Source organism: Varroa destructor, unplaced genomic scaffold (assembly GCF_002443255.2).
Source record: "Varroa destructor unplaced genomic scaffold, Vdes_3.0 BEIS01000007.1, whole genome shotgun sequence".
Lineage (NCBI taxonomy): Eukaryota > Metazoa > Arthropoda > Arachnida > Mesostigmata > Varroidae > Varroa > Varroa destructor.
In genome coordinates, this window is record NW_019211460.1 from 36564156 (window position 1) to 36582564 (window position 18409).

An 18409-nucleotide genomic window follows, 5' to 3' on the forward strand; every position below is an offset into this window, starting at 1 on the left:
AAACAAACTATATTTTCCTATGTTATTTAAATTGTCGTTTCCATGCACTTATGTTTTCCCTCATGTTTCCTAAAATATCTCCTTTACTTTCACATTGGCGCAATGACACTCTTTGAGTTGATACTGTTATACCGTTTATGAAATGTGCAGAAGCCAACTACTCTCCTGGTATTCGAGGAGTAATGTGTTTAGTTGTTCCTAATTTTGTAGCTTGTGTATTTCAGTTTATATGTACCCTCGCTGCAGTCCCATTGTGGGGTTTTTTGTGGTCCAAAATACTGTCGGTCAGTTAGTATATTCTAAAAAAATTAACGACTAATAGAAAGTTAATGCGTTTGAAAAGTCTGCTCAGTCGTTAGGTAGAATTTAGCAACCGCAAAAAAAACAACAACTGAAATAGTTATTTTTAAGGAAAGGCTGTTACAAGGTTGAATAAATTCATCCACTAAACGCTGATAGGAATAGAGATAACTGATTACCAACGAATCAGTCTGTGAGAACCTATGATGTAGACGCCGGATAGCGACAAGCCAGGCCAAGCAGCAATCGGGGTTGGTGCGTGCACGCTGCCTAGTAACCTAGGAAAATAGCAGAAACTTTTAAAGGTCGCACTAAAGCAAGGTTCTTGAACAAATAATCTCACTTATTGTCGTACTACTTACTAAGTTCCATAAACAGCAGATTTAGGAATTTTTCGAATACCGTTCAATACCACCAACAATAGTAAATAAGTGCGTTAAGGAAATGACGAGGCGTATTTTTTTCCGTGACGCCTAGTTCATTTCATCAATCAATGCATTTTACCAGTTAATAAAAACTAGAGAAAGGTGTGCCGGTCGGACTCTGCTTGATTGCGTGTGTCCAAACATCCGTGGAAGCCGTTGTGCTCAATGTAGAGCAAAGAGCGATGTCCGCGTTTTGTTGTGTTCCCTCTCAGTAATTCTGAAGATAGAGCATGCAGTAACTTGGTTACGAATAAAGGTGCCACGTTTAGTCGCTCCCAGGTACCGCCCATGCAGTAACTTATTTCCTATAGAATGAAGCGATGATGATAATGTAACAAGTCAACGGGGGTTAAGGCCACGCTTGAAAATCAGTGCTTGTTAAATCGTTTCACTGCCTGGCGGACACACCCAAACTGCTGAAATGTTTGCTACAATGTTTGTCAAGGCGACCATGGTTTTATGGAAGCATATTTCCTATTAGATAATTGGACCTTTGATACTTCCTGGCTATAAATCAAACTATGTATGACATTTATACCGTTTTAATCCTGTTATAGACGCAAGCGTCAGCAACGGAAGGCCCTTGGCGAATTACCCAGAAGAATACAGGGTGACTCACCTTACGAGATTCGACTAATAGCAGGGAACATTTTCAACCGGCTTGAGAACTCTTGAGGATAAAACTAAACAAATTCTTGGATTTCTGGCAAAATTTCCTAAATTGTATTAAGGTTATGAATGAGTCAAATTGCACTTCAGTGTACTGCATGCCACTCGTTTGTCGCAGCGGCTTAATCAATTATAAGTAAAAAATACGTAAGGAAAGATACTGGGTAATGTATTTAAACAAGTATATATATACTGTGGCTTCTTAAAGCGCTGTAGAGAAATCGGCTGTTGGGGCCCAAAACCTGGATCTTTGAAATTTTTATGAAAAATCGGCTCAGTCTGTTAGATAATCATGTGTTTTGAAATATTAAACTCTATGTTTCGAGTTTTACGTCCGCTCTTGCCATTCGCACTTTGTTGGGTGACTAACCCTGGGCAGAGGACAGAGTGTGTCTATGCCCCGGTTCGGACTTAGACCCCTAAAATTAACAAGCGAATACTTGCCCACGAAGCTGAAGTGAAATACTTAAAGGAGCACAACGTGGCATATGGCTACGATGAGTGACCATTTCATTTAAGTTATCCAACATTCTAACTACATTGAACTAGTAAGCTCGTTTATTTTTACATGTATGATACAAATTGTCAACCATCGTATTAGTGTAAAGCGAATTCAATCTGCTCTTGTGTGGTGTAAAAGAGTATTATACAGACTAACTGTAGTAGAAATGTCAAAATTGAGCATTTACGTCCGATTCACATTTTCGTTTATAATACTTTCTAACTATCCTACATGTCTGCTGTCGAATGATGACATATAAAGAAAAAAAACAAAATTCGTCATATCATAACTGAAGTTATGTGTTGATCCAATCACTTTGCGGCATCGATTTTACAGATAGATTGGACTCTCAGTCGAAAGCGATCATTTCAGCAGCCTCATGATACTTCATCATCTTTTTTTACATTTTAATTTGGAACGATACTTTAAATACCACATTATGCAGAACTAACGTGTTCCGCACCAAACAAATAGACGACGAAATACATCAGGACAAATTTTCAAAACCGGGCAGGCCTGCAGTTCCGGCGAATAGGTAAGAAGTTGTCAAGTGGTTCTAACCAACACGTATTACGTGTACACGTGAGCGTTTTGCGTTTAACACGTCGATCGCTTTATTTGCCATTCTGAAGTCAACTAGCCTCCATTGAGTTATGCTGCTCCCTTTCTCGCAGCGAAGATTATGTCTAGCATAAGCTCTGTTGTGAAAACTCCTGTCCACTTGCTTTCAACACCACAATAGCAAAAAATGTCATTTACGCCAAACAAAGATTACTCCTTCTCAATGCGTCATATTTTTGAACCTTCGATGAGCTTCCATTGGCCGATCCGGCACAGTTCTTGTAATCCTTACATATAGGATCAAGTGTCGTGGAAAACAGCTAACGCACTACAAACTCACACTTAGCCGACGGTTTTATAGATCTGCTTGCCAAACGTCTACGTCTGATTCGTGCAGACTAATGTATCGCCTATCCAAGTTTAATTCGTAACGTGTGTAGTCCAGGTTCCAGAGTTTAAGGTCTTTTAGAATGATACAATGGTTAGACGGGCGGAAACCCGAATTCAAGGGAAAATTTTCCATGCTGGAATCAACTTTATACGAGCAATTTTACGTCTCAACGTTCAAGCTCTTTCAATGATCGTCTTAATCTGTGCGTCTTAAATATTGACTAATAAAGTTAAAAAGTTTTCGGCAAGATGCTGCATGACTAAGGCGTACTTATCGCATGATTTATTTGTTTTTATACACAATGTTTAAGTTAACTGCTTATTTATTTTACAAAAGTAATTTGTGTCATAATAAAATGCAGCTAGATATTATGAGCTGTTACTTTCTCATATAAAAAAGGAGCTATAGTAAGTGGAAACTTGAGCATCTTTTACTTGACTCCACGATTGTGTACGCTGTGCGTTATCGAAACGAGTTTTTTCTGCCATATGCTTTGTATCGGGTAGTTACTTCGTAATTTGAAAATGTATAGTTGATCGTAACAAAACAAACAACATTATCTGGTACTATAATGGGAAAACATGTTACAAACGTTAATAATTACGGCTCATATTAAAAAAACGCTCAACAATCATCTTCTCCCAAGGTAACGACGCCATCTAATAATACACAACAAAATTGCTATGTACTTTTATCGGGCCGTCCGGAATAAATAAGGCGGTATATAATCGATTTATCCAAGTAAGATCTCACAGTTAAGCCTGTTTCAGATGAGTCTTTCGATAGGAGGCGGTTTAAGTACTTGACAAAGTTCCATACGTCGTCCTCCAGACTGCTCCTCCCTGAAAGGCACGAGAACAACAGGAAAATTCAGATTTTTGTTAAATAGAACCATAAGGATTTTGTTTTAACTGTCATTTTGGAGTGACATTGTTGATTTGTCTATGTGCCTATACAATTCGTTTTACGGATTTACGGACGCAATCTACAGACGGGAGAACTGTAGTTGTACTGCAATGACTTCACCTCCGGACTTTCTGAGCTAATGAGTCTTTTAGCCCACAAATCCAGTAATTTCGTTGCTTCTATTTCTGATTAAAATATTTCTCTTTTTTTTTTATTAATAAAATAAAAATCTGAATTAGATAACTAGTTGTAAACTGGTATAGCTGAAAGTCAATTGTCGCAAAGAACGTCCACGTTTTATTAAATGTAGCTCGAATGGTAGAGCCATGAGGGTTAAGTATCTAAAACAAATCGCTGAAAGAATTGGAATGCCCATACTTTGTGACTACCAGTTGGGTTTGTTTTCAGTAGTTGCAAACATTGTCCCGTTCGAAAGACGCATTCGTTTAGGTGTGATCTGTGCAGATAAAACATCTTTTCACATAGATTTAGTGTTACCAGCCATTTTTTAAGCGGCAAACTGAATCTATTTAGCCCCTTGTTATCTAGTTCCGTATTATTCAATAGTTGTTTTCTTCTAATAGTTTTATATATATATATATATATATATATATATATATATATATATATTAGTATGCGTTTAGCAGCTTCCAGCAAATTTACAAAGAGCATTGCTACAGAAAAGCTATCTCATTCCTATGGTACGTGGTAAAGTGTAGGACGCTTTACTACATGATACATTCATTGATCATAACACGATTTGTTGCAACGAACTAAAAAACGTCCGCACGTGTCGTCCGCTTACGATCAAAGTATCCGAACCGTTGAATTTTACGCTCTGTATTCTAAATACTTAAAGACTACGATAACAAATATTTGATACTGATAACGTTTGTGACAAGAAGCAAAACTCCCTAAAGAGTGTAAGAGAATACGTTTTCTCCTCTAACGACAGAGCTCAATATATCTGTAGGTAAATTTGGCGCTCTAATGAAAGGTTCGATGCTACACGTGGAGTAGCTAGTGAACAGAAGGTTCCTAAAAACATTTTCGGATGTACGACGGTTAACGATTTTGTGACTGTGGAATACGTCAGTTTCAACTACAAACTTTGCTAGTCCAAATCAATTTGAAGTGATAATTAAGCTACGAAAAAGCTATTACGACGGCTATGGGACCAAAGCGTCTATTTCTTACCTGGAGGGACTGTAGGTTCCATGATGTCGCCGTTTATTTTTGGTTCTATGTACAATAAGAACACCACATCCCAGTAGGATACAGAAGACAAGGATTACGGCACAAGACACGCTGGCAATAAAGATCGCATTCGAAGCCTCTTCTACAGGATGAACGCTCTGCACTCAAATAGGATATGAAGTTGAAATGCATTAGTTTCATATCATCGGTCGCTTCGTTTTGAAAACTGAAAGTACACAGCACTTTAATACTTCGCACCCGAATGTCAAGGTCGATTCGAGCTACCTTCAAATCCTGCATTACCCCTTGCCCTCGGTCTGTGTTATGTCTAACATCTAGGTACGAGAAACACGCGGCTCACATTGTCGATGTTCGGGTCCGTAGAACCGGAACGGCAGGTAGAGTTCTCGACGGAATTCGCAGTGGTGCTAGTTTCACAGGTCCGGTTCGGAAAGCAGGAGCTCGATCCGCAGCGTAAGTCGCTCGCTGTGGGAACCATTGTTGGCCCCAGTACAACGAGGTCGTGCGCATCGGAGATCGCCGGCGGAACCCTGCCCAACTAAAACGATATCGAAGAAAAAACGACTGTACATCATTCAGAAGCGGCGCGCACTCTAGCTATTGCTATCGACCTCGATGCATTGCATTTAGACCCAAACATTTTTCTATTTACGGCTCATATTAAATAATAAGCTTTCGTTAGGTGTCCTATGCCAGAGGTGATAGCATACAGATAAGCTCAAGACGCGAGAAGAGGTGGACATGAGTTCCGATATAGTTTGTGGCAAATTCGAATGCCTTATATTATGTATTTCGATCTGAATTTCTTTTTACTTAATTTTTCACCTAATTTTTGCAAACGCTCCGTTAATTATCCCGTAATGCTTACCTGTCTATGGTAGGTTGCTAAATAAAAAAAGAAGTCATACTAATATGTAACAGTAATAGATAATAAAGATCAGTAAACGTTCTAAATAAGTTGAGGTAATGTTTAACCTAATCTACTAGAAAATAACATGTAAAGATTATAAATACACAAACATAGCGTTTACGCACAGATGAGTAGAATTGAGTTAGGGAACGCCTTTTTAGTAAGCTTTATTCTTGTTATTACTAATCATCATTGGTGTACAACAATATTACCTGCTGCTAATATAGAACAAAAACATCTTGCTCGCTTTTATAAGATTTCGATTATTATTACGCACCGCCATAATTACGACCAAAGCAACTAACCATTCCCATTGAAGGGAGTAAACCTAACCCATCAGCGCCTATGTGTACACCTTTAACCTCATTACTGCCGTTCCAACTTAAGTTCATGATAATCGCGTAGTGCTTGTGTCTCTTCTACACGTGCATGCAAAGAGGTGAGAACTACTATTGCTTAGAACGCCAGCATGATGCCCCACTGCAATAGAACTACAGCATAATGATACCAAAGCAACGACGCGATTTCCAGGGTGTGTAGTCGCTTGTACCAACATCAGCGTCTTTCAACATACCGGGATCTTTCTCATTGCGCGAATGAAGGATGTGTGCGTGCGCACCCTCGGTACCCTTCCTTCAATATTGTCTCCCTATTGAATAAGCTAGACCCGTCTCTCTCACTATAGTTCGTATAGTGGTTCGTATAGTAGTAACATCGTGGTATCTATCAAAGCAACTTCGGAGACCGAACGTTGGGCTGCACAATTGAGCTAAAGCTTCACTTATAGGAACGCAATACCCAACATAGAATCATTGCAGTAATAGCGAAGATAGTGACAAATGATGGCGGTAACGGCATGGCGGCACTAGCTGATACAGTAGAAGTAGTAGTGACGTCGTTGTTTCAGCCAAAATTTTTCTGTCGTCACTGATCACAGCGGACGCTTTTTCAAATATAGTTTTGTTTTCGCCGTACCTGAATGAATGGCCTTCACGCGTCATGAAGGATGGTGATGGGAAGTAAATATTGGTGGCTTACAGGGACCCGGGAACGGACAGTTTAAACAAATGCGACGGCCTCAACAACAGAAAAACCATCGGAGGGCACGCACACATACATATGGCCAGTCTGTATTCTGTTTTGAGCCGCGCGACTACTACCGTCCGACAACTAAACATTTTCCGCCTGAATAACTCACCGATTTATATATACGTATATATATGGTAATTAGTATATATATGCATGCAATTTGTCTGCGACGCTAATTTTATTATCACTGTGATCCTACTAGTCTTCGTATATTATGTAGAAGATACAGTTCGTTTTTCTGATGGGTCTTTTTCCAAGCTTGATCTTCTTGGTGGACTAAAAATGACCAGAAAAACGCTGACACGCGGAGAAAGCCACAAAATGCGATCTATTGTTAAGGATCGCGAAGAGGCCGCTAAAGTAGTAGAATTCTTACATCCAAGTGCGTCACACCCTTTGGCCCTGAAGACCATTTAGATAATACTACGATCAGGTTAATATTAGACCCTGGAAACAAGTTATGCTGAAGCTTAGGACGAAATTGCTTAGAAAAAAAAACATTTTTAAAAAAAAATAATAATAAAATAATAAAAAATAATTAATGATTTTGTTAGGTTTTATCTTGTAAAAACAAGCTGTTCATACAATAAGAATCCTTTTATATTGGAAATGTTGTGGGAAAACGAAAAAAGTGTTTTGTTACGTTTTGTTTATAAATCCTTGCAGCATCCTTGGTCATTGCAAAATGATGTGAATCTCAATAAACTAAGAACTATGTAGATCGGTTTAAGAACAATGACCGTTCACCAAATAAAAAAGGTGCAGGGCAGCGCTTGTCCTAACTTCGCTCTGAGGCCATAGAAAACAGTTTTTAGTTGGCCAGAAAAGTCGTTCTTGCAGGTTATATTAAAGAAGTCAGAAAATGGGTCCCCATCTTTTTGTACTCGCCTATGCGACGGTGTAGTGGTAAGGTATTTACCTACTAAAGTTGGAGGCACGCAGTGATGAAACGGCCTAACTTCGAAATTGATCGTAGGCACACTACCATCCTTGCTTAAGGCCAGCCGTCTGAAACAATGTTTAACGCCAGTATGAAACTTAAACTGCGGAACTTTTTTACTATTTGGACTATTTGAAACCGAGACGCTCTACCGAAGTGAATCTGCGAGACGAATTATAAATGCCAATTTTTTCAATGATGATGAACGAAGTTTAGACACTATTTTGAAAAGTTTCGAGTAGAGTCTGTTTAAACAATTATTATTTATATGCTTAACGTAACTTATTTATGCAGTACTTTTACTTACATTATTTCGTAAAGTTTACCTGGAGACAAAATAATTAGAAATGAAATAAGCTGCATCTGGCTTAAAAGAAGATATAAATTTTACTTTTCTCAATACAGTTAATTTAAATCTAATTAATTATAGAAGACGCGCGTGTAAAAGAGAAATAACGTCAATGACTGAAAGCTTACGATATACATAATAACAAAGTGAAGCTACTGATGATAACATAAGCCCAAGGTCTCTCGTTAGTCGTAGGGTCTTGCCTTTAAGGTAGTCTCGATTAAATGTACAAAGAGCGAGTAAAGAAATATTTCAAATGATAAAACTAAATGAATTTAATTTTCATTTTAATAATAACTTATCTAGCACGCTTATTGATACAAAAGAATTTTCATTATATTAACCCGTTAGGTGGCTGGGAAGCTAACTTATCGTACCTGTATAGCCTTCGAATAAAATTTGTATTGGAAGCCCACATGTGGGCACAATCCAGAACATACAGTGCGTTATAATATTGGCGCTATATGCAGCCAATAGACACTTTGTATATGGTCAATTAATATATAGCCAAGCCTTTTAATGGCCACCGACAGAATGGGCCATATAGTTAACATATAGTTCTTATATAGGAGAACATATGTAGAATGAAAGATAATAATTATTCTTCCCTTTCCTATTCACGTTACGTAAGACATTCGTGGACGTGTGTTTAATGATACGGCAAAAGTATCGTATTTTGAAAAGATCCTATACAGCACCCCATCGATGCTGGCATTCAAAGGTGTGTTACAATATGAAACGGTCGTAAACGACCGATGTAATGATTCAAGTGTTGAGTGTGACCGATCTACCTTTTCATGTAAATGAGAGAGCTTCATTTAAAATGGTCCCAGTTGATCCTGGTTCATACGTAAAGTACTGTTCCGTCTACTATATATACTGAAATATAATACCACATAATTGGTGACGATACGAATAAATAAATTTCGAGCAACAAAGTTTTAAAAATACAAGAAAGCTGTTCGGGCCCTTGAGCCAGCCCAAAAACAAGAAGCGCAACAGAATCGAAGCCTGTATAATCCCTCTTCGCATATCATTCTGTGCGAGAGTTGGCATTTGCGTCACCCGGCTGTTTTACCGAAAAAAAAAAAGATTAAACGCTAGCTGAGTAAAATAATTCGTGTTATCATTTACTAGCAATTAAACCCCGAATATGACGACACGCGTTGTTAAGTCACTTTAAGATATCTATATAAAAAAAAAAAGCCAATACGAAGCTTACAACGTATCAGCTTCATATTAAATGGCGATTTGTTGAATTATGGTTTATCGCTATGTTTGGTTAAGGAAGTGTGACGTCGTCGGCCTGGGAGCAGACAATTCTTGCGAAGACAAGAGACACCATCAAAGCTGATTTCTTACTGACGGATATCATCTATACTCTTTTGGATCTCTTTTTCTCCCAGTAAGGCAGCTAGTTTGAATCATATAAAGAACGAGCACCTACAGAATGCTTCTCCTAAACACGCCAATCTCGTAGCCTGCGACCGGAAAGAAAAGTATGTGCTAGAAAATGCTAGCCATACTCGTGGATTTCAAAGCAGCCCTCAGTTCGGCGTTAAGAAACATCCTCTTGAGGTTTCTGGTAACGTAAGAGGAATATCCTCAGGAAAATCAGATGAGCATCGGCGATGACAACACGTTTCCCTTTCCATAGATCACAGACTTCGCGTAGGGGATACATCAACCTTTTACAGTTCTAGGCGCTTCTAAAGGGTCTACCAACAGGGATTCGAGGGTCCAAAACGTTATAAAGATGATCTTGTACGCCGACGACTTAGTTATATATGCGAGCTTTCCATATTCACAAGCGTTAGATAAACGGCATGAAATCTCGGTAGATCCCGATTTAACCGTAAATCTGACGAAAATTGCGGCGATTAAGTACGGGAAAGGACTGTTTACTAAAGCGCGCTCTTTATCTCGTCAGGTCGCTTTCTGCCTACGCAAATAATTTTAGTAAGCTCGGACTACTCTCTTCGTTCAACGGCAGAAACTTTTTGTTGCATGCAGCGAAGAAGCGCAGGAGGACAACAGTGGCTGCACATGCGATGGAACCCCATCTGCTTTAGCTACTAGCACTTTTTGGCTATTGGACTTCAAAATTATCCCAGGTATATGAGTCCTACAGCATAGAGGCAATACAGAAAAGCCTCTTTCTTGCAAATTTATAGTAATAGATTCGACCCAAAGCTATTTATCTCAAGATTGTTCTCAGACTCCAGCGGAGAGCACGAATCAGTCGGCCGATCGATCCCCGTGCGGGAACACCCCAGTTCATCAAGGGATTAAAACCAAGTTTTGACCTACCATCTGTTTTGTATTCCTAATATACTAAAGGTTTTACGAAGCTAAAGCTATGTTCAAACATGCATAAATGGCAATGAACGGCTCAAATCATCGTGCTCTAATAGATCCGCTGTCTATGACCTTCATCAGATATTGCTCCAAATTTTTATGGACCAAGTGCAAGAAGCTATATGTCTTTGTACAAGAGAAAGGTCATAGCTAATAAACTGTTATTTTCGTGATCTACCTGATAAAAGTATCTCGAGATATATATATATATATATATATATATATATATATATATATATATATATATATATATATATGACCTAAGAAATTAGGTAAATTAGTTTTACTTAACCGAACTGACTACGTTCAACCTGATATTGCAAGAATCACGGCGGAAAACGTTAGGCAGGAGCCACAGTTAAAGGTGTATTATCCACCATACTCGGCATACACTTCTCCCACAGATTACCATATAATTTCAAAAGATCAATCATTTCTTTAATGGGAAAATTGTTGAAATCTCGACGTAGTCTTAAAATTGCATGATAGGCAACATACGAGACTCTACGAGACTTCCGCACCCCACAGTTCCACGGTAATGACAGAATAATTCGCTATTCGAATAGAGAACGCTATAGATAATATACCTCATAGCCTTATGAATGTCTCACCTCAATGATTTTATGTTTATATTCTTGTTCTGTAAAATGTCCTTTTGTTTATTCTTTTTCCTTTCAGAAGGGACAAGGAAACACTCCCGTTCTCATTTTTGCCCCTTCTTCTGTCTTTGTGGTTTCATTGCGTCCCGAATACTACCAGCCACAAGTTGTGCAAAGTTAAATAGCGTTAAGTGCTTTTGCTTCCCCTTATAATGGAGCGTTTGCATAGACCTTTGCTAGATTTTGGAATATTAAGAACAGGTTATGTAGGCATTTGAATGCCTCATACACAATTAGGCCAAACACCAGCAGAGTTTATCACATCAGCATTCTTATGTGTATGAGGCTCTAAGAATAAAATTGTGTTTACAGATATCGTTAGCCAGCATAACGTCCACTAGAGAATTCCATTTAGAGAAAATCCTCTCGATAAGCATGGGCACTTCACATGTCCCTAGTGTGCAAATGCTGTTTTTTTCACGATTGCACGCATGTGCAGGTATTACGCCATGGGCCTATGTAAAATTTGACTTACAGATACAAGGCAAAGGCCAATATTTCGACGCATCTAAATGCGGAAGCACCCAGCTGGTAACTGTAATAATGGCTGTGCAGGAGAATTGTTGCGTGTCGAGAATAAACTCAAACGTTTTAAAATAAATAAATAATAAAAACAATAGTAATTACTACTTCTTGGCATATATGCAAGCATCAGACGCAGAACGGGCGTGTGCCTTATCGGACTACTATAATACAATATCAATGCTGAATCGTAAAAAAACTAAATCGTCAAAGATTAGAAAGTCTACTCAGGTCTGGTCGTTAGCCAGTGCTAAGCTTGAAAAAAAAGCTTCAACGTTAGCAGATCTTCAGTATATATACAGCTATATCTATTTCGCTAATTCCTTATAGCAGTTCTTTATGCTGGAAGCGGATCTAGCGTAACAAGTGTTGGAGATCTTTACGTATTGAGGTTTGCTGTTTATTCTTTCTGCTGGAGCTGTTCAGACCAGTGTTGACTTAGCTGGATTCTTTCTACTATATTTAGGCAGGCCGCTTGACTAACAAATACGTTCAAGAGTTCATGGTTCTTTCTTTATCTTCAGCCTTTGATATGGTTTGGTGACGTTCTAAAGGAGGCGATTCTCAAGATGACTTCAAGATTTTGATTGTACCAGCAGCACCGTCAACATGGCCCCCTCAATAGCGATAGCAATATCGTATGCTTGCTTCAGTGAGGATTAATAGAAGATTAGAACGATCAGCGGTAAGCGACCATCAATTACTTGACTGCTTACTCACGGTCTGGTGCAAGGACGGAAAACTTTTCTACTGTTTTGCTTATTCATTTACCGCCCGTTCACTACCACTATACACGTACATGTGTACATCGGTAACTTGGCAGACACACTAGTACAAAGGAGCAGTTGGCGCTAAAAATTGTTACAGTTATTTGCTATTTGTCCTAATATATCTTCCTTAGGCCAAAATGGCAGACCTCGAAGCGCCAAGAAACTTGGATAGCTGCCCCTTTATTCTGTGCCGCTAGTACAGCGTTGTTTTTGGAGACATCGCTGTGAATTGATGTGACATTACGCAGGTAACAAGTGCCACCAAGATGGAACAAATTCAATAATTAATCGTAGGCCATGTTCAGGTAAGCCGAGCGTTTATTGATGTAATGGTAATTCGAATGAACGATATCGAAGATGATCGTTTATAATGAAATCCTTTAAAGGCTAATTCCATTAACGTCTTCTGACACGTTCTTCTTAGCGATCGATATCTTCTTAGTACATGAAGAGCACGCTAGTGCTTTTGGTCTATGTATAGTCTGCTAACAGAGTTTTTAGATAGGTGACTATTATGACGCCAAGTCAGTGTTCAGCTATACACTCACTCCGCGCTTCAGCGAGGACGGAAGCGCCAATAACGCTGCAACTTAACGATGGTAAACGGGCCGCTCTATTATTTATTGTATCAGCTCAAGTCAGTTATTTATACTGTGGCTTTGCTTCGGCTATGGGCAAATAGGTATATAGAATACGATAGCCTAGTGGGTAGCGTACTTGCACTGCTAATCTTAGGGGAACGTTGTGGTCCATGATCGAACTCGAGCGTAGATAGATAAAATACTTAACGGTGATATGACGAGAAACGTAAAAGCCAGGACGTAGGGGCATGTAAAATAAAAAGCTATTACAGGTGACTGAATGGATCTGCGCTCGACTCCTCTCGAAAACCCATCCAGACTGCGAATCCGCCTGTATTGAGGTGCGACAAAAGATGCGGTGAAGCTGTGTCTTCGTTAAACTGGTGGCACATTCGAGTGCCTGAAGACAGGCAATAGAAACACATGTTTGAACGCCTGCCGTCCATGTGCTGGTCATATTGCACTGAATATGTCATGGCATTTTAGTTCATTGTTCGTTTGGATGAATGCTTATTCGACTTAGCTCTATTGTATAACGCCCTGAACCAAAATGTGCGTGTTCTGCACATGTGCTTGCTGTTGCTGCTGCTGCTGCTGCTGCTGCTGCACTCCTTGTGACGTTTCTTGCGTAACTTTCTGATATCCTAGGATATTTGAGAATTAACATTAAACGGAATCTCTTTGCGGCCATCGGTGGCTGACCGCTATGTGAGCTTACGCTTATATACGTATTCTATGTCAGCCTATATGTGTACCAGCTTCAGATATCAAAACTCAAAACAACACCACACACACATATTACAGAAATAATTATATGCGACTCATTACGTCGTATGAGAAGCACACTCAACTGTTCGACGGACAGAGGCTCCGATTACGCACGAACCACAGCGGAAAGCACTGGTCGCATCTACTTCGTGTCGTCGCTTATACTCAGAGCGCCCGTGGAACCTGGCAGTCACCTCCAATGATCCCTCCCAGTTCACGTGTACAATAAGTAGAAAAACAACAGGACAACGTAGCGGCCAGTAGGCACTTGCCGTCTGTCTTCTAAGCTAACGAATGAATTTTCAGCTTCGCTTTATGCTGACGGCTAGATTTTTCGCCAGCTGACGCAGCCGTCGATTCACCTAAAACAACTTGTCAGCAAACTGCTGTCCTGTTTCTAAAATTATACATCCAGCCCGGTGAGTTGGCTGCCGCTGTTTGCCTCGCCCGCCGTCTCCTATTGACGACGACTAGAAGCGGCGGCAACGTCATGGCATCATCATGTGACCATCACCACCTAACAGCACAAGCTATAATACGTACTCCCGTGCCAGCCACTGCCTCTTGCGGGCCGTGTGCGCATCCACCATTCACCAATCCAGCTACGGTCAAACTATGGCTTAGCGGGATTCGCTTAGTTAGAAGATGTAGCCGCTTTGTGAGAGGGAGCTGCTGTAGCTATTATTATGCCGACTGCCCAATATCACTTGCGACAAAATTGTTGTTGCCATTGAGACTAGAGCTGAGCTTTTCTATAGTCAACACTCGCGCACCTTCCAAACGCCCTTCTTATACATCGAAACAATGTTTTGTCCTATCCAGTTACAGCCACCAGCAAATGTGTGAGGTAACACATATTCCCGGCCATTGATTCTTATAGAATGTGCTGCTCGTTTGTGGAACGAGCTGGTTCGCCAAGCTAAAAATGAAGGATGTATCAGTATACATAATGAATAACGCGAGCTCAACTTACCGTAATACTGTTGTATCCTTTAGGACCGTTCAATTATTCCGTGACATTCTAGTGTACTTCACAATCACACGAACAACTTTACATACGAGGTAGTTAACGCCGAGCTGTGAGAGGTGCAACGTTTAAATTCACTATCTCGTAGCACGGATAATTCTCGTGATACTCGAGGGGTTAGCAAGAGAACTTCGTACTTTGTTTACCAGCAATAGAAGTCAGTGCTAAATTACTGTTATGTTCGAAACCTTCAACATATATATATTATGTGCGCGAATTTAAACCAACTCGGGATCAATGAGCAAACGATGGCTTCCTATAGCCACCGTCGTATAATGGAGGATTACTCGTGACTTCATGCGGAGTCGAGTAACTGTAACTTGCAAAACATCTACGCTTATTATGATGTGTCATCGCACGTTCAGAGATTTAGCGTGGTAACAACAACGGTACACAACTTATCTAATCGTTTTATAAAGAAAATACAATATACATGGGCTGCCTACAGGATAAATGAGCAGTAAAATGAGTTTTTACTCGATAGATTAACACCGTCATTTTAGCTTGAAAATTACGATAGAATAACAGAATTGTATGATTCTACGCTGACAGAAACATGTATCATTAAGAGACATAACCGGAATAAGACAGATAAATTCTTCTTAGTGAAATGTTCTATGAGCATTTAAAACGGGTGTATTTTTATATGTGTCTCTGTCCCGAGTATACTATCGAAGAGAGCCATCCTTTAAGGAACTGGACAAAGGTAGCTCTTTGTTTTTCTGTGCTGCACTTCGGCTGCACAGAATCTGTCAAAAATTTTGGATACGTGCGTTAAAATAGGGTTCACTTCGTAATTATTAATTTTTATTTGAAAAAGTAGAATACGCCGGTGAGGTAAAGGCTCAAAGCTTAGTGAATTAGAGCAATCCTCCGCTTGTCGTTGACAATTATCTAATAGAAAACATACATAAGTGATTTAATGAATATAAATAGGATTCATCTTAACCCTAAAAATAGACTAGGTTTAGGGTGACTAAAAACAGTTATCATTAGAGAGAGATCCACAACAGATTGACGCAGGGAAATAACCGAGAGGCAATAGAATTTGCAAACATCACCAAAAGAAATAATAATAATACCTAATAGTCCCCATTTTAAAAAAACATGTATCTGAAAACAAGAGGCAAGTGAGGTTCCGATAGAGACTTCAATCGTGTCTTAAGTTCGACTTGTTGATAAATGTTTCTTTCTAAGGCGCGTGGTGTTGTCACGTCACATATAGAGGCATGACTAAAATAAACAGCCATCACAGCGCAGCATGACGACTAGCCTGTCTGCACTCCTACTTTATCGAAGTTAAAATTGCACCAAAAAGGTAAGTTCGCTGTGGTCTAAGACTAACGACTTATTCGTACGAACTGACTCTCGGTAGCTGCAGCGGGTAGCCAGCAGCTTAAAGTGGCTCAACTTCAACAGCCTCGGAAAGTCATGGCCTCTCTTAATGATACGTCCGGCATATTGTTTATTTAGTCCCCTTTGCTATTGTGCTTAAAGGATTACTAATATAATCTTAAGAATGAAGAGGCCAGGCGTTATACATAGCGGCCTATCAATGTTATGTATCCAAGCCCTCCACACACTTCAGTTCCTATCATTCCTCAGCCTGTCGATCTGACTGTACAACAAATAGAACCGTGTGCTAGTAGCCCGCTTAGGTAGTAAGGTGTATATAGCACGGTTCATCGCAATTTTGTTTGTATTAGTTGAGGGCGTTTTGCCATTTGTACCCGTATTGTTAAGGTTATGCGCACTGTTCTCGTAGATAAATACTTTCGCTCTTGCTAACGTTAAGTAAACAGAAGACCTTTTTAATTTAACATGGAGTCAATCTGATTAATTTCGAGATCAGTGGCAACCAGATTGGTTTAAGAACCCCAAATTAGCAGCAATAACCGAAAGGAGAACTCCTGTGGGACATTTTAATGCTGAATTGCCTTTTCGAACAACTACATAGGAAAAATATCAAGGTGTCGCATGTATGAAGGCACAATATTGATATCTCAATGCGTCCAGAACAATCATCGTTTATACTCGAAATGCGAACAGAGTGAAAACAGGCTTTCCAGAGACTACTAATATTAATTTTCCATGCTATGAGCCTTTAAAATCAGCATCTGGGTGAAATGCTCGAAGTAATTCCTTCTGATATTGAAACACTAAGCGGGTAACCAGGAGGATCAGGAAAACAAATTAGTTACTCTCTACGCACGACCTATTTCGATCGAACAATCCGACTGTCTTCCTTAAATAACCATCTCCGAATGAAAAACACAATAGTAGCCATTTTACTAACATAATGTAGTTCCGCATCACTTGTTTTCCCTAACCTGGATATTTTTGGAAAAGCTGTATGCTGTGCCTCGATAGGGTACGGCGGAGTTCGATGATATGTTTCAAGAATTTCATCCCAATCTAATTCAGCCAAAATATGCTCTTTTAGTCAGTGAAACCAAACCTAAAAATAATCATGCATATAAGGTAAGAAATTAGGATAGACTTTTTTGACATGAAGCTGTCACCTTTAATTATGAAGAAATGAAATATGGTCTTGCACATTGATTTGTTAGGTGAAGCAATGCAGTGATGTGTCCTGCGAAAAAGCCTGGTTTCGTGTGGAAAAGACAGCCGGGTTCCAAAAACCGAGGGCAGACGGAATTATTATGTCATTCAGACTTTATCTCCAGTCTTCTGGTAGACACGATAGCAAAATTCGTACTGCCGTTAATATACTTTTCTATTACGTTACTCAGCCACGTGGTATCAATAGTTTTTTGTATGCACCTGTCCGTGGAGCTTCATTTGAAGTTGAAACTACTTTTTGGCTTGATTAAATTTGTATGCGTTTTAAGACTAAAAGAAACAATTTGAAAGATGTTTTTTCGACTTCGAGGGCATTTCGAGCGAGCAGAGAATCGGTTACGTATTTTCACCCTTGAACCGTCGGAAAAATGAAATAGACGAACTTCTTTTGGGTATTCAATCCAACGAACAGATATCTCGTTGATTGATGAGCTCTTTATGGCTTTATAAAAGGTCTCCGAAAAGTTATTATGCACGACGATTTTTTTTTATTATTAATAAGGGTATTCGAAACGTGAAACATATGGATACGACGTGCATTACGCATGTGAATAGACGCGCTGCACATTACATATAATTAGATGAAGTAATAGTTTTCATAGAAATTCGTTTTTATCATTTTGAATAATATAGGCGCCTCGTAAAGTGTAAATCCACGAGATAAAAGTTCTCAGTGGGTCAAGAGTGGAATTAATACAACGATATTTAAACTTTCCTAGACCTTCATAAGCACTAGGTATGTGCTGACGATACTATTTTATGTAGTTCTTCACCAGCTACGGACCTCATGGTTCTGCAGTGGTCAACCATTACCTTTATTAAGCTTAGAAAGACGTGCTTTTCCAAATTGGGCGCTGATGTACGATTTCGTGCTGGGAGCA

The 18409-nt window shown here is 39.4% G+C and overlaps 1 protein-coding gene across 3 annotated transcripts; it reads right to left on the bottom strand.

The window, feature by feature from the left end:
* Positions 1-3097: 3097 nt before the first annotated feature.
* On the bottom strand, positions 3098-14523 carry LOC111254659 (uncharacterized). 3 transcript variants are annotated; one of them, XM_086974877.1, is made up of 5 exons: positions 14462-14523; positions 7895-7979; positions 5313-5510; positions 4952-5109; positions 3098-3690 (listed from the first exon to the last, which is right to left on the bottom strand). In XM_086974877.1, exons 1-5 carry the CDS (start codon positions 14506-14508, stop codon positions 3615-3617), a joined length of 564 nt encoding a protein of 187 aa, XP_086831003.1. In that variant the 5' UTR covers positions 14509-14523; the 3' UTR covers positions 3098-3614. The 3 variants fall into 3 exon arrangements, with proteins under 3 accessions (XP_086831003.1, XP_086831005.1, XP_086831004.1); XM_086974879.1 differs by lacking the exon at positions 14462-14523 and adding an exon at positions 9052-9074; XM_086974878.1 differs by lacking the exon at positions 14462-14523 and adding an exon at positions 8638-9021.
* Positions 14524-18409: the final 3886 nt, after the last annotated feature.